The following is a 14,821-nucleotide window of genomic DNA, read 5'->3' as shown; positions in this document are numbered from 1 at the left end:
TTTATGCAAATATGAAAAGAACAATAGCAATGATATGTGTATGGGGAAGGGATTCCATAGGCACGTGTTGTGTTTAGTAAATCATATGCACAGCATTAGAAAAAGGTTAGTACGAAATAAAATAAAACCTCAACCATCAAGTACTCACAAAATATTTTCCTGAAAACTTGGAATTTCATATATAAAAAAAGTGTTCTTGTATGTTCCGGAAAAAGGAAATATTTGTTTGAAGTAACTGAGTGGTCTTAGCTACAATACTCCAGTAATACAATCTCATAAGTTGTCTTAATGAATGGTTGTTCGTATTTCAACGATTACTCCAGGCTGCTATATCCATCCGTATTTATGGCTTACATCAGCCAATCATTCTTGTAAGGATATATTCATTAAATCATGTTTTTTTTTTTATCTTTATTTAGAAATTATTTCATCCAATATTGTATGTGTATGATTTAAAACATCCATAATATAAATCTCACCTTTCTGCTTAAATGTATGAATGCATGTCTGCCTGAAACTTTTGACAGAGGTGACGGATTTTCACGAGATCAGTATCATTTTGAAGCTAGACGTTTTGGACGACAAATATCTAAAAAATGGCCAAAAATATTCCTTCACCCTCCACTGGGCAGTTTTCTACAAGGAGGTCAATTTTTTGCGAGCCATTTTTGCAAGTCATCATATCGGTTGGATTGACTTTGCCTAATTTTAACGTTTCGAACTTCCGGTCGCATCATGTCGTAGCGGTAAGATGTCAGATTTTCTTTCACTTTCTTTTGCACCTTTGTGTCACAGGTTCGAGCCTGCCTGCCTACTACCACTTTTTTTTTTTTTTTGTTAAACACACCTCCAAACACACGGGCAATGTCAGGTACCCAGGCTAGTTTTAAATATAAAAGTCAAACACGAAACATAACAAGCCAAGAATGCGGGGTTCTCCTCCATGAGTGAAAAAAATTTATTTCATCATGACTAATGTTTGTGCAAAATGGTTATTGAGAAAAATGTGAACAAATGAATAATTTGAGAGCAATTTTACCCCTATAATGCCCCCTAGGGGTGCAACTAGAGTTCTCCCAGAAAATCCGTTCTGGCAAAAATTTACTTTCACCATGACTAATCTTTGTGCAAAATATTAAAAAAATCCAAGGCGTGGTTATTGAGAAAAGTATGAACAAATAGACAAAGGAGAGTGAATTACTAGCTCCAACACCTTTATTGTTGGGGGGAGGGGGAACCAAAAAGAAATTGTGTAGCTGGCATTTCAACCTAAAACTTTCGACAGAGGCGACGAATTTTCACAACATTGGTATCGTTTTGAAGCTCGACCCTTCGGACGACAAATATCGAAAAATTGGCCAAAAACATTAATTCCTTCACCTTCAACTGGGCACTTTTCTACAGGGAGGGGTCCCCCACCCCCGATATTTTCATTCCTTCTTTTTGATTGAATAGCCTTAATTTACACCTTCGCCACTTCCGGTTTGGCGATGGACGCAACAGCAAAAATGTCACATTTTTTTTTTTCACATTCTTTTCCTCCTTCGCGGCACGGGTTCAAGCCTGCCTGCCTACTACCACTATTTTTTTTCTTCTCAACACACACCTCCAAACACCCGGGCAACGCCAGGTACCCAGGCTAGTCAAAAATAAAAGAAACTTGAATATTTGGCACTAATCAATTGGAAACTAATCTCTATATTATATAAGGCAAGGGCACAAATTACCAACCGTTCAGAATTGTATCAACAAATTGTCACCAGAACAAAATACAATGCATAATAGTTTGACCAACGGACACACTCTTTCACGTAAGGTAAAACTTGTGAAAAACGCACACATGAAACTTCATACTGATACCCGAACGAACAGTTGGGAATGACAACTACACTATTCACTATGACTACATAATCCCTACTGTTACATATCTTGAAAACGCAGCTGTTAAACCAGATATAGTGATTTGGGACAGAGCAAACAAAAAAGCGACCGTAATAGAGGTCAGTGTACCCAATGATACAGGGCTTAACAGAGTTGAGAGGGAAAAGATAACAAAGTATCAAGGACTTATGTATGATATGAAACGAAATTGGAAATTAAAAGACGTTTCAATTATACCAGTCATCATAGGAGCAACTGGGCTTATGAAAAAGAACTTTAAAAAGTACATAGCAAGCATACCCGGTGAACCAAGTGCAAGTGAAATACAAACGATTGCACTGAAAGGGACGGCTAGAATCCTGAAAAGATCTCTTGGTTGGACTCACTAAAATAGGGGTAAATGTCAGACATCTGGTTGGATGTCCCATCCCCTAGAAGAAAAAGTTTAAGAAAAATGAAAAAAAAAAAAGAGACATCAGTAAAATGTGTAAAACTTTCTTTCCACAAAAATATTTCTCTATTTACTCCCCCCTCCCCCCATCAGCCATTATATCTTTCGATATTTGATAAAACAATTTAATTGTATTAATTCGTCATCATATTCATTTCAACATCCATTTACTTGTTGGTATACATTGGACAGTTGTTTTATGCCATAGCAACCATTTTTAGGTTATTTAACACTGAATCCAGTATTTTTTGGAAAAAAAATTTTATGTTTCAAGTTCTTTATATCTTCAAATATTTATTTATGAGGTTTGGTTTGGTTGTTTTGTAGAGGAAGTTTGTTGATTTGGACTTTGCAGAATATAAGTGAGTTTTGCAAAGAGAAAGGAAAAAAATTAATAACATCAATGCTCGATGCATTTGGAAGCCAGTATCTTCAGACAGTCTGATCTAGTAACACTAGATGGCATCACAAGCATTACGAATCTTGGCTAAAGTGAATCTAAGAGCAATGGTAACTAAGGGAACAAGTCCACATTCCTCACAACCCCTTTGCCACTAGATTTATTCATATATGAATCCGAAAATTCTCTTGTTGGCATTGGTTCCCTCATGTTTTTCTAGTCAGAATTTTTTTCTAGAAAGACATAGGGTACTTACCGAAGGAACCACATGAAGATTCCCAACATCCCTAAGAGAAAACGATATTTTGCAAAACAAACTCGATTCAAACTTGGTACACCCTGGTTATCAGTGCATTTTGTGAACCGCTTGACCACCCTTATCACTGGATATCTACAAGTCATACCCAGGACTCACATAATATAATAAAAGTAATATAGGCCAATTTCTTGTACAAAAACAACGTTCTTTGTAGTAGTGTTTTTGTTCTTTGATTTTTTTTTTTACTCCCCTTTACCCCAAATAAGGTATATCGCCACTTAGACATAAGGGGTTACTAATTGGGACCATGCCAAGATGTTGGTTTACATTACATTTGAACTTGTGCATATCAGTACAGTCAAGGAAGTGGGTAGCAGGAAGGGAATTCCAAAGTCTAGCTGTTCTAGGGAAGAAGCTATCAAAGTAGAAAGCTATCTGGCATTTAGGGACCTCAACAGTGAAAGGGTATAATTTTGCTGCTAAGCGGGTCGGAAGGCAACAAGAAGCATATTTCATTAAAATACTTGTAAAACAGGCACAGGGATGCAGTATTTTGGCGATGAGACAGGGGTTGGAGTTTAGTTGACAAAGTGAGACCTATTAGATTAGGGACACTTTTTTGGGCTCTATCCAAGAAGGAGAGGCTAGTGGTAGATGCACCAGCCCAGATGTGGCAACAATACACCATGTATGGGCGAATGGTGACCTTGTAGAGGCACAGGATACTCTCAGGTACAAGTAATCTTCTAACACAATAGAGGGAGCCCACCTTCCCTGCAGCAGCCTTCACAATATAATACTTCACTTCATAATATATTTGTTCCAGTTCATATTTCCTATGAATGTTAGGCTGAAGAGTTTGAAGGAAAAATTCTCAGGTAAGGAGTTATTTGTCATGGATATTGGTGGTTGGAGAGAGTTCTTCATAAATAACATTTCTTTGTAAAATGTTTGTCAAATTTAAGTTTACATTAATTAAAGTGAACTGTAGATGATTTATATTATGGGTAACAACGATAGCAAATAAAAACTGACAAAAGAACGGTGACGCTTAGAAATACAGGGTTATTCAATAAATAAGGTGATTTTTTGGTATAAAGATTTTTTTTTTTTTTTAATTTCCTTTTCACAGGGATTTAATTTCTTTTGCAGATTCAAGTTAATGCCAACACTGGCAAAGCATACTTTTACTCCATTTTTGCCTGTTCAAAACCTTTTAAGTGATGCTCTTTCTTCTTCCTAGCAACCTTTTTCCCACAGAAGAGACAGTGCGAGCCCGTCTCTGCTCTTTCGTTATCCCTTGCCAAACTTTTAAAAAAATTCTCGTCTGGCTACAACAACTATCAACAGTCCCCCAACTCTCTATCTGTGCCTAAATGCAGATTCCATGAACAAAGCTTCTTTCCTAGAATTGCCTACCTATGGAACTGTGTTCCACTGTCCTACTTTTCAACTGACTATAACTTGGTCATTTTCAAGGCCAATGTTAAACAAGTTCTTGTTGAGCCGTCCCCTAAATAATCCATTTCTACCACTAACTATTACTATGCTGTTGTCTACCTTTAGTGGATTTTGGGCCTTGATAAATGATGACTCCCATGTAAAAATAAAAAGTTAATAAATAATAAAGGCAAAATTTTAGTAAAAATAATACCGATAACGTTTTGGATGAATAAAATTATGTTTTTAAAAAAATGTTTTTTGGTGGTATATTGTTTTTAGAAATTTTGAAAAGTGCAATTCCTAATACCCCATGCTTATCATATGCAGGTGAGATAAAGTGAGTGGAATTTTTTTTTTTTTTTTTTTTTTTTTTTTACTATGAGTCACATTTGAAAACTGCATTTCAAGTAAAAAAAAACAAAACAAAAAACCCCACTTTGATGTCCTAACATGTCATGCTGAAGTAAGCAAAAAAAAAAAAAAAAAAAAAAATCACATAGAAGATTGTATAGAACTTCTTATTAAAAATAAACAGTTTTATCGTATATTTTGATTCACCATTGATATTAGTGAAAGTACAGGAAAGTTAGTTTTTCATTTAAGCAAACAAAAATGAACAACATAATACGATAAAACAGCAATTTATGATAAAACTAATTTTTACTTTTACTGTATAATTTTTGATTTGTGCATTCATTTTTTTTTTGTGGACTGTTATCTTCATAATTGTTGTTTCACTACGCTTCAGCTAACTCCTCCTTTAACCTTTTTTAGGTGGTTAACCACGACAGGATAAGGATGCAGAGTCCTGTAACTGTAGCCCCAGTAATTACTGCCTTCCATAGTTGTTGTCTTACCATGTTTTTGCCAACTAATCTTCTGACCTGCTTTGGGTAGGATTGAAATCGCTATCTTCAGGCTCTATGCTCTCCTGACCCTGTGCATATTGGATAAAGGCATTGAGTCTCTATGGTCCCAAGTGAGCATTGTCTGAAGATAGCGGTTTCAATCCTACCCAAAAGCAAGCCAGAGGATTAGTTGGCCAAAACGTGGTGAGACAACGACTATGAAAGGTATTAATTACTGAGGATACAGTTACAAGACTCGACCTTTCCATCATGTCGTAGTTAATCACCTGAAGAAGGCCAGGATAAGTTGACTGACATGTGGTAAAACTATGAAGATAACAGTCCATAAAAAAAAAAAGAATGAATGCACAAATTATGGAGCCTCATCTCAAAGGATTTTAAAAATAAAAAAAATAAAAAAAATCATTTTTCATAACTTTTGTTGAAGATACTTATTTCAGCATGACATGCAACAAAGTTTTTTTTAATTGAAATGCAATTTTCATTTGTGACTGATAGTAAGGAAGTACAAAAAAAAAAAGAGAGAAAAGAAAGAAATTAAGAAAATTCACCCAAAAGTCACCAAGCGAAGTAAAAATCAAGAACAAGGCAAATAAAATTTTTACCTCTTGTACCGTAAAGTGACACGTCTACAAAAAGTTAACAGATATATAAAGAAAATTTTTTTTTTTATTTAAAAATGTTTTTTAATAAAATTATCAACTTATAATTAGTTATCATGGACAACAATCACATAAGATGGAAATGTTGAAAGAAAGGATACATCAAAACAAAAGAAAAATACAATGTAACCCCCCCCCCACCTCAAAAGAGAGAGAGAGAAAAAAATGCCACCAAGGGAACAAAATTCACAATTCTTTCTGCAATGAAATCATATTTTATACAAATAAACTTCAGTTTACACCCGACTTGTATTATTCAGACTACTCTTCTCATCTTGGATGCTATTCTCATGATTCCACCGGTGTAATCTCAGACTTTCTTCACAAAGTCTTTTTGAACTTGGGAATAACAATGTACTTGCATGGATCAAATAAAAGATTGTTTGAAATTCCCTATCGATTCTCGAATTTGACAAAATGCATCTCAAGTCAAAGGTTATACCAGCCTGGAAACATTGTGATAGCATCCAAGATGAAACCAATAGTCCAAATAATCCAAATTATCAAGCCTTATCTAAAAAAGAAAAAAAAGGTTGTGCAGTTTATAGACTGTGCTAATTTTTAGATAGGCTTTTCAAAATAAATTTTTTACAGTACATTTTGTTTATTTAATTGTTAGATGAAAGTATAAGAGTTAAAAAGCCCTCCCACTCCATGCTAAGAATGATTTTCTAAATAACCTTATTTCAACAAGGTTTGTAAACTGCATAAGTACCAAAAGAAAAAAAAAAAAAAAAATTTTTTGAAACAATGTCTAACTTATCCACCAAGCTTGAGTCATGAATCTTGAAGAGTTTTATTTTATAACCATTGAATAATATGCAGGAGCAATTTGGTGATTGTCTCATCAGTTGGAGATGTGCTCTTCACATTCATAAGTTTTTATTCATTTTTTTTTTTTTAACGCAGTATGTCTTGCACGCGTTTTGCTGAATAGCAAAAAAAAAAAAACAACAAAACAAAAAGACACTAAACACCTCCTCGGAGAGAAATTTATGCTCATCAAAAACTATTGGGAAGTTTCCTATTGAATGAAAATGATTAGAAAAAAAAAAAAAAATGGAAATAACAAATGGAGATATTTTAAAAACAATTACTTATGATTGTGGTTATAGCTGCTCCCCTCTCATCTAAAAAAAAATTGAATTCAAAAACACATATGGGATGTGTGTGTGTACCCCACCCCCAAATGTCACTCATTGAATCCTTAATGAAATTCACAATCTTTTTCGCATGGAGAGTAGAAAGTGGATCTTGGGTTTACTTTCGGCAACTTTGTAACTCTTGCTTCCTTTATTTTGTCCTTTAGTCCTCACATTCAAGGAGTGAGGTTTTTGACAGAAGGAGGGTGCAAGTTGCCATTTTCTGGGTCAGAATCTATCCACTTATTGATAGCTAGTTTTTGACTTTGACATTTTTTTTTTTTTTTTTTTTTTTTAACCATCCTTACATCAAGTGGTTTCATGCATGATCTAGAATCATTTCCATTAAATAAAAAAAAAATTTTTTTTTTAATAGCATTTTATCACAAATTATTTCCATTAAATAATAATTTTTTTTTTTTAAAATAGCATTTTATCACAAAGTAAACCTTTTTAAGGGGTCATTATATCCCGAGTGACTATGTTGAGAAAATGCAAAAGCAGTCAACTGGTAAGGATGGACAGTAAGATGGTAGTACCCCCCCGCCCCACTACCATCACATTTTTGATATTTATTGCTAAAAACGGGAGTGGTTGAAGTATGCCAAGGACTCAGATGCTGATCTACGTGGGTGGACTACCTTAGTGCCAAACTGTAAATTCATTTGAAAACAACTCAACTCATTCCAGGTGAATGCTGTTAGTTTTTTTTTCTTTTTGTAGATGCTGTTGAGCCGTTTTCATCGCCTCGTGCTGGATTCCATAATTTTTTTTTTTTTTTTATCTCGATATTCTTTCCGGGTAAAGCATCACAGTGATTAATAAAATGTTCATCTGGCCACTGCAACATTTCCATCGGAACGGCTATATTTATTTGCTTTTTGCTGCAGCAAGATCTGCCCCAAGGCCAGAAGGTGGGGAAAACCAGATTTTTTTTTTTTTTAATTACATTTTCACCTCAAACAAGGCACATTGCCACTTTGATGTAGGGGGCTATGATCAGGGACATAATATACAGGGGCACTATGTAGGGAGTTGGGCAGCAAGATGTCCGTTCACATTACACTTGAACTTCTGCATGCCAGTACACTTGGGGAAGCAGGGACCCGGAAGGGAGTTCCAAAGTCTAGCAGTTCTAGGGAAGAAAATACTAAAGTAGAAAGCTCTGTTACATCTAGGGATCTCTACTGTGAAGGGGTGGGATTTAGCTGCTTGTCGGGTTTGTCGAGTGGGGGGGGGGTTATGTCGAGGGGGTACAAGTGCTTGCAGTTCGTCTGAGCATTCACCATTAAAATACTTGTAGAACAGGCAGAGGGATGCTACATTTCGTCGATGGGACATAGGCTGAAGCCTAGATGACAGTTCAGGACCTATCAGATTGGCGACTCTTTTGAACCTTGTCTAGGACAGGGAGACTAGTAGCAGATACACCAGCCCAAATATGACAACAATACTCCATACATGGCTGAATGGTGGCCTTATAGAGGTACAGGATACTTTTCAAGCGTTAGTAGTTTTCTATTTGGGTACAAAAGAAAAAGGCTATCAATCATAAACCAAGTATCCTCTCCTGAAGGAGCATCTAATGTCTGGGAGGATGTATCTCCTAGGAACAAACCGGATCATCCCAGATTCAAACAAAAAAGTTTACTCATCAGCAAGACAGTCCATCTTTATCAAAATAATGCCAAGGATATATGCGATGCTGCTGTTGAGTTTCAAGGGTAGCGGCACATATAATTGTGAGGCAAGGGTTGCACAATCTCTAACATCACGTCTCCTGAATCAACACGGCTCAAGTCCAGTGACAAGAAGTGCTAGATGACTAGCAACAATGCAGAGAAAGGTGGAGAGCACAGACAGCACCTGGAGTTCCCCAAATGGTCACCCAATTAATACTGACTAGGCTCGACGTTGTTTTAACTTTGGTGATCTAACGGGAATCGGTGTGTCAACATGAATTACGCTGTATACTTCTGACACAAAGCAATGAGAGGAACTCCTTTGCATAAACGATCAAAAATAAAGATCAATAAATGAGTAAACTCTTTGTGTTGATCTTCGTTTCTTTTTGTTGTCATGAGAAATAGAGAGCCATTGTTAAAAAGAAATAAAAAAACAGAAGAAAAGAAATAAAAAAACAGAAGAAAAGAAATAAAAAACAGAAGAAAAGAAATAAAAAAACAGAAGAAAAGAAAAAAAACAGAAGAAAAGAAATAAAAAAACAGAAGAAAAGAAATAAAAAAAACAGAAGAAAAGAAATAAAAAAACAGAAGAAAAGAAATAAAAAAACAGAAAAAAAGAAATAAAAAAACAGAAAAAAAGAAATAAAAAAAACAAAAAAAAGAAATAAAAAACAAATAAGAAAACAGAAAAAAAGAAATAAAAAACAAATAAGAAAACAGAAGAAAAAAAAGGAAAAACAGAAGAAAAGAAAAGGAAAAACAGAAGAAAAGAAAAGGAAAAACAGAAGAAAAAAAAAGGAAAAACAGAAGAAAAGAAAAAGAAAAGAAAAAGAAAAGAAAAAAAGAAAAGAAAAAAAGAAAAGAAAAGAAAAAGAAAGAAAAAAGAGAAAAAAGAAAAGAAAAAAAGAAAAGAAAAAAGAGAAAAAAGAAAAAAGAAAAAAAAAAAAAAGAAAAAAGAAAAGAAAAAAAAAGAAAAAAGAAAAAAAAAAAAAGAAAAAAGAAAAGAAAAAAAGAAAGAAAAAAAAAAAAAAGAAAAAGAAAAAAAAGAAATAAAAAAGAAAAAAAAAGAAAAAGAAAAAAAGAAAAGAAAAAAAAGGAAAAGAAAAGAGAAAGAAATAAAAAAGAAAAAAGAAAAGAAAGAAAAAAGAAAAGAAAAAAGAAAGAAAGAAAAGAAAAAAGAAAGAAAGAAAAAAAAAAGAAAGAAAGAAAAAAAAAAGAAAGAAAGAAAAAAAAGAAAGAAAGAAAAAAAAGAAAGAAAGAAAAAAAAGAAAGAAAGAAAGAAAAAAAAAGAAAGAAAAAAAAGAAAGAAAGAAAAAAAAGAAAGAAAGAAAAAAAAGAAAGAAAGAAAAAAGAAAACAGTCACATAAAGAAGATATACTTTCTTGTGTCGATAAGTTTTGTTATGTTTGAAAAGCATAGGAAAAATATTTTTTAAAAAGATGCCTTGTCCAACATTTATAGGTTGGTGCAAAAACAATAGTTTTCTCATGTTACTTTTATATACGATTTCTGAATTAATTCATCGGTATATATATATATATATATATATATATATATATATATATATATATATAACCATGTTATATATTAATTCATCGATATATATAACCATGTTATCATTTTGAAGCGCATTTTTCGCTCTACCGAATTGTGTTATTTGTTACTGTTCTCAATCTCTTCATTTTTTTCGCAGGCTTTTTGACAGCATGGACAAAATTCAAATTTACAGTTTTCTTGTTCCAGTTCAAACTAGACCGAAAAGCTACCGAGACAGTTGTGATATCAATGATGTGTTTTGGCCCAAGATCCACTAACGAATGTGTGGCATAATAGTGATGAGAGTCTCAAAGATGAAGACGGCTGCAGCTAGCCGACTGTGGTTGATAACTAACATTTGAAAACATTAACTGAAGGTGATTCCTGAACAACCATACGAGAAGTTGCTGTTGAACTTGACCACTCAAGAGTCGTTCGCCATTTAAAGCAAATAGAGAAGTCAAAAAAGTTGGATAAATGGGTGCCGCATGAATTGAACGATAATAAAAAAAAAAAATCATCATCCTGAGGTGTCTTTTATCCTCTTTCTGCGCAACAAAAACGACCCATTTCTCAAGCGGATTGTGACGTGTAATAAGTGAATTCTCTATGACAACTGGCAACATTCAGCACAGTGGTTAGATGCCAGAGAAGCTTCACAACACTTCCTGAAGCCAAAATTGAATTAAGAAAAAAAAAAAAAAAGGTTATGACTGTTTGGTGATTTGTGGCCAGTCTCATCCATCACAGCTTCTTGAATCCCGGCAACGAGATTGCCTCATCCGCCATATTCACCAAACCTTTTGCCCACCGATTATCACTTTTTCAAGCATCTCAACAACTTCCTGCGCTTCAAAAGCTGAGATGCCTAATCAGTCTTCAATGATTTCATCGTTTTCAGAACTCGGGATTTTCTATGCTAATGGGATAAATAAACTTGTTTCTCGTTGGCAAAAATGTGTCGATTCTAATGGTTCTTATGAAAGGAGTTAAAATTGAATGTCAAAAAAAACAACATTTTTTTGCACCAAACAAATATCAAGTGCTCAACTTTCAGCTGCAATTCCTTATCCAAAAGTCAAGATAATGCAACTGGTTATTCTTTGTTCAGATAGGCAGCAGACTACAAGCTCTTGAGGATCTGAATATAAGGTTGGCTCAAAACAATGGTCAACTGCTGTGCTGGACAGGAAATGTGACTATCACACAGAATGCCACGATAATCCACATCCTCGATTGGTAGAATGTAACTAGCAAACCAAACATTCTTACTTGTGGTAAATTCATCAGAAAAAGTAGTAGTCCTACCTTTCTTCAACATAGTAGGATCACTAAAGTTGAGCAATGTTAGACTTGGTCAGTGCCGGATGGGTGACCCTTTGAAAGTACTAGGTGTTCTATGTGGGAGGACCTCAACACCTCCACCCAGGAACTGCAAAAGGCTAATGTCGTCATTCTCCCTAACGGGGATATACAAGCGATTAGGGACTGCTGGTGAATTTTAAATTCCCTTGACACTTCCTCCTTTGGAGGAAGCCAGTTCAACCCACCTAGGGTGAATACTATACAACAAACAATAGTAGGACCAGTGACAACATGGTAGTCGCAGAGCTACCTGGCTAACAGGGCTTTGGTGAAAAACCAGGGGGAGCCAGCATCAGAGTAGGTCATTCTCTGGTCATCTGCCTCTACATGTGGCAAAGAAGCACTTTCCTTGATTTTGCATGCAACCACTGAGCTTTGCTGTTTGAGGGTAAACAACTGCAATATTGCAGGTTAACAAATAACTACTACCAACGAGGACTTCATGCAGATCAGACAATCATGAAGCATGATCTTAGTGAGCTCAATGCACAAATCCAATTAGATTTAAAGAAAAAAAAAAAACGGTCAGCAATTAAGGCGGATAGTTATTAACAGTAAAACAACATTTCCTTTACACATCTACATCTGGCAATGAGGTCTAAATTTGACAGCTTTGGAGTGTGAACTTGACATTACTCCTATATCCATTCAGATCCAGAATGACACCTGTTAGGGTCCAACAGGTGAGATAAAATCTATCAACAGACTAATTAAAAAACGTACATTTACAAAAAAAAAAAAATAAATAAATCTACCAATCATTTGTATACCATTCATGTGGCTACAAGACGTTAGAAAAATAAAAAAATAAAAATAAATAAATAAAAAAAAAAAAAAAATAAATAAAAATAAAAAATAAAAAAAAATAAAAAAAAAAAATAAAAATAAAAAAATAAAAATAAAAAATAAAAATAAAATAAATAAATAAAAACAAATAAATAAATAAATAAATAAATGAATAAATAAAAACAAATAAATAAAAAAAATAAAAAATGAATAAAAAAAAAAAAAAAATAAATAAATAAATTAAAAAAAAAAAAAAAAAAATCATCGACAACACATTTTCTAGATGTCAATTATAAATTTCTTACCTGTGGTGTGACTAAAGAAGCAACTTCATCAGTTTCTTGGGTATTTTCAGGGTAAATAGGTTCGCCATGATACAAGTCAACGGAGCTAGACATAAAAGACAGAATTGTTGAATGTTAGATAGTATTAAGTGTAAGGACAGAAACTAAAAGTTTTTTTTTTCTTAATCAGTTTAAATATGAACAGATATCTTGCTGCTTAACTCCCCAGGTAATCATCTGTTGAACATGATCCCAAATAGTAGCCCTTTTGTTCTAAGTGGTAATATACCTTGTGAACAAAAAACAGAAAAAAGGGAGGAAAGATAGGGGGGGGCGAGAAGGAGAAAGATAGGGTGGCGAGGAGGAGAAAGAAAAGGGGGGAAGGGACAAAAAAGGGGGGAAGGGACAAAAAAGGGGGGAAGGGACAAAAAAGGGGGAAGGGACAAAAAAGGGGGGAAGGGACAAAAAAGGGGGGAAGGGACAAAAAAGGGGGAAGGGACAAAAAAGGGGGAAGGGACAGAAAAGGAGGAAGGGACAAAAAGGGGGAAGGGACAGAAAAGGGGGAAGGGACAGAAAAGGGGGAAGGGACAGAAAAGGGGGAAGGGACAGAAAAGGGGGAAGGGACAGAAAAGGGGGAAGGGACAGAAAAGGGGGAAGGGACAGAAAAGGGGGAAGGGGAAAAGACAAAAGGGGGTAAAAGAAAAAAAATCAGTAAATAACTTGAATGCAGTAAAAAAACGGACGAATAAAACTAAAGTCTTAATGCATTCCTGGAAAAAAATGTCACAATGACTTTAATCAAAACGTAATTATTCTGCAAAACAAAACATACTTACCATCCTTTTTCTAAGTAGAACACTTTTATGTTCTCCACAAATGCATGGTTGAACGAATCCTACATGTAAAAGAAAAAAAAAAGATTTAAAAAAAAAAGATTTAAAAAAAAAAAAAGATTTAAAAAAAATAAAAAAAAGATTAAAAATCAAAAACCTAACTTGTTCTGATCACAATATTTTTGCTGGTGTTGATTTTAAATCTTCAGTTTGACAGGAGGATTCTCACACAAGTCTCATCATACAAAACCGGAAGTGACAATCTCATCTACATCATTCATTTATCTGTTTGTTTGTTTTATTGTTTGTACAGATAATATAACTAAATTAAAAAGAATAGAATGTGGATTTTGGGTTTACTTTCAGCAGTATTGTAACAAGGCTCCCTTATTTTATCATTCCATAAGTGATATTTCTGACAAAGGGGGAAAATTGTTTTCCGGGTCGGAACCTTACCATGTAACACTTATTGTTGACTAGTTTCTGACCTTGTGGTTGTATTTTTTTTTTTTTTTAGCTCTTTACATCAAGTGGCTTCATGCATTGCCTGAAGCGATTTCCATTAAAAAAATAAATAAAAAATACAAATACATCACAAATTAAAAAATGTGACTCGTACAAGATTGTAACCTGTACCTCAGATGAGGGACTGCTTAACATAGGCATAGTTTTGTACCACTTAACTAACCAGCCATATAGAGAAAACTGAAATTGTACAAAACTCATACCATGATTTGCGTCAAATCCTTGTTTGTGATTTTACTAACAATGTAACCATTATTTCCTTGCAGAATCAGGCATAAAAATATATTTTTAATATTGAGCATTTATTTCTGATAATATATAGCATTTAATGTGTTTAACTACCCCCTTTTTTATGCACATTTCATTTTGAAGTATTCTGGGTTATTTAAAACTGCACACAAAATCATTTTTCAGTAATATCCACATAAATACCATTAATTTGTTAAAAAAAAACGAAAAACTCATATGCAACACCACTCCCAGAAGATCTACAGTCTAGTGTAATGGGGTCACAAATGGATGTTAACCGTCAACGCCGCCAAGACTAAGCTCATTTCCTTTAATAATTACAAGAAACTTCAACCACCAATAGCTATGGCTAAAGATACATTACCTGAAAGTACTTCATGCAAACTCCTAGGTTTACCGCTTATAGGGGACACGAGTTGAAACAGATACATTGAGAGCATTGCTGAGGCTG

At 34.2% G+C, this 14,821-nt stretch overlaps 1 protein-coding gene across 8 annotated transcripts in view; it reads right to left on the bottom strand.

The window, feature by feature from the left end:
* Positions 1-14,821, bottom strand: part of LOC145259798 (polyamine-transporting ATPase 13A3-like) — a 198,469-nt gene that overhangs the window by 117,657 nt on the left and 65,991 nt on the right. For 4 of the 8 annotated variants that reach the window (XM_080117572.1, XM_080117574.1, XM_080117577.1 and 1 more), the window contains exons 4-6: positions 13,600-13,658; positions 12,785-12,869; positions 5,909-5,932 (exon numbers count right to left, since the gene is read on the bottom strand). In XM_080117572.1, coding sequence (XP_079973698.1) covers positions 5,909-5,932; positions 12,785-12,869; positions 13,600-13,658 — 168 coding nt within the window. The remainder of the gene's footprint in view (positions 1-5,908; positions 5,933-12,784; positions 12,870-13,599; positions 13,659-14,821) is intronic. The other 4 variants (XM_080117578.1, XM_080117573.1, XM_080117575.1 and 1 more) reach the window with 1 other exon arrangement.

This window comes from Euprymna scolopes, chromosome 35 (genome assembly GCF_053919585.1).
Source record: "Euprymna scolopes isolate OS-2025 chromosome 35, ASM5391958v1, whole genome shotgun sequence".
In the NCBI taxonomy this organism is placed as follows: Eukaryota; Metazoa; Mollusca; class Cephalopoda; order Sepiida; family Sepiolidae; genus Euprymna; species Euprymna scolopes.
The sequence above is the reverse complement of the archived record's forward strand: the minus strand, read 5'-3'. Positions and strand labels throughout refer to the sequence as shown.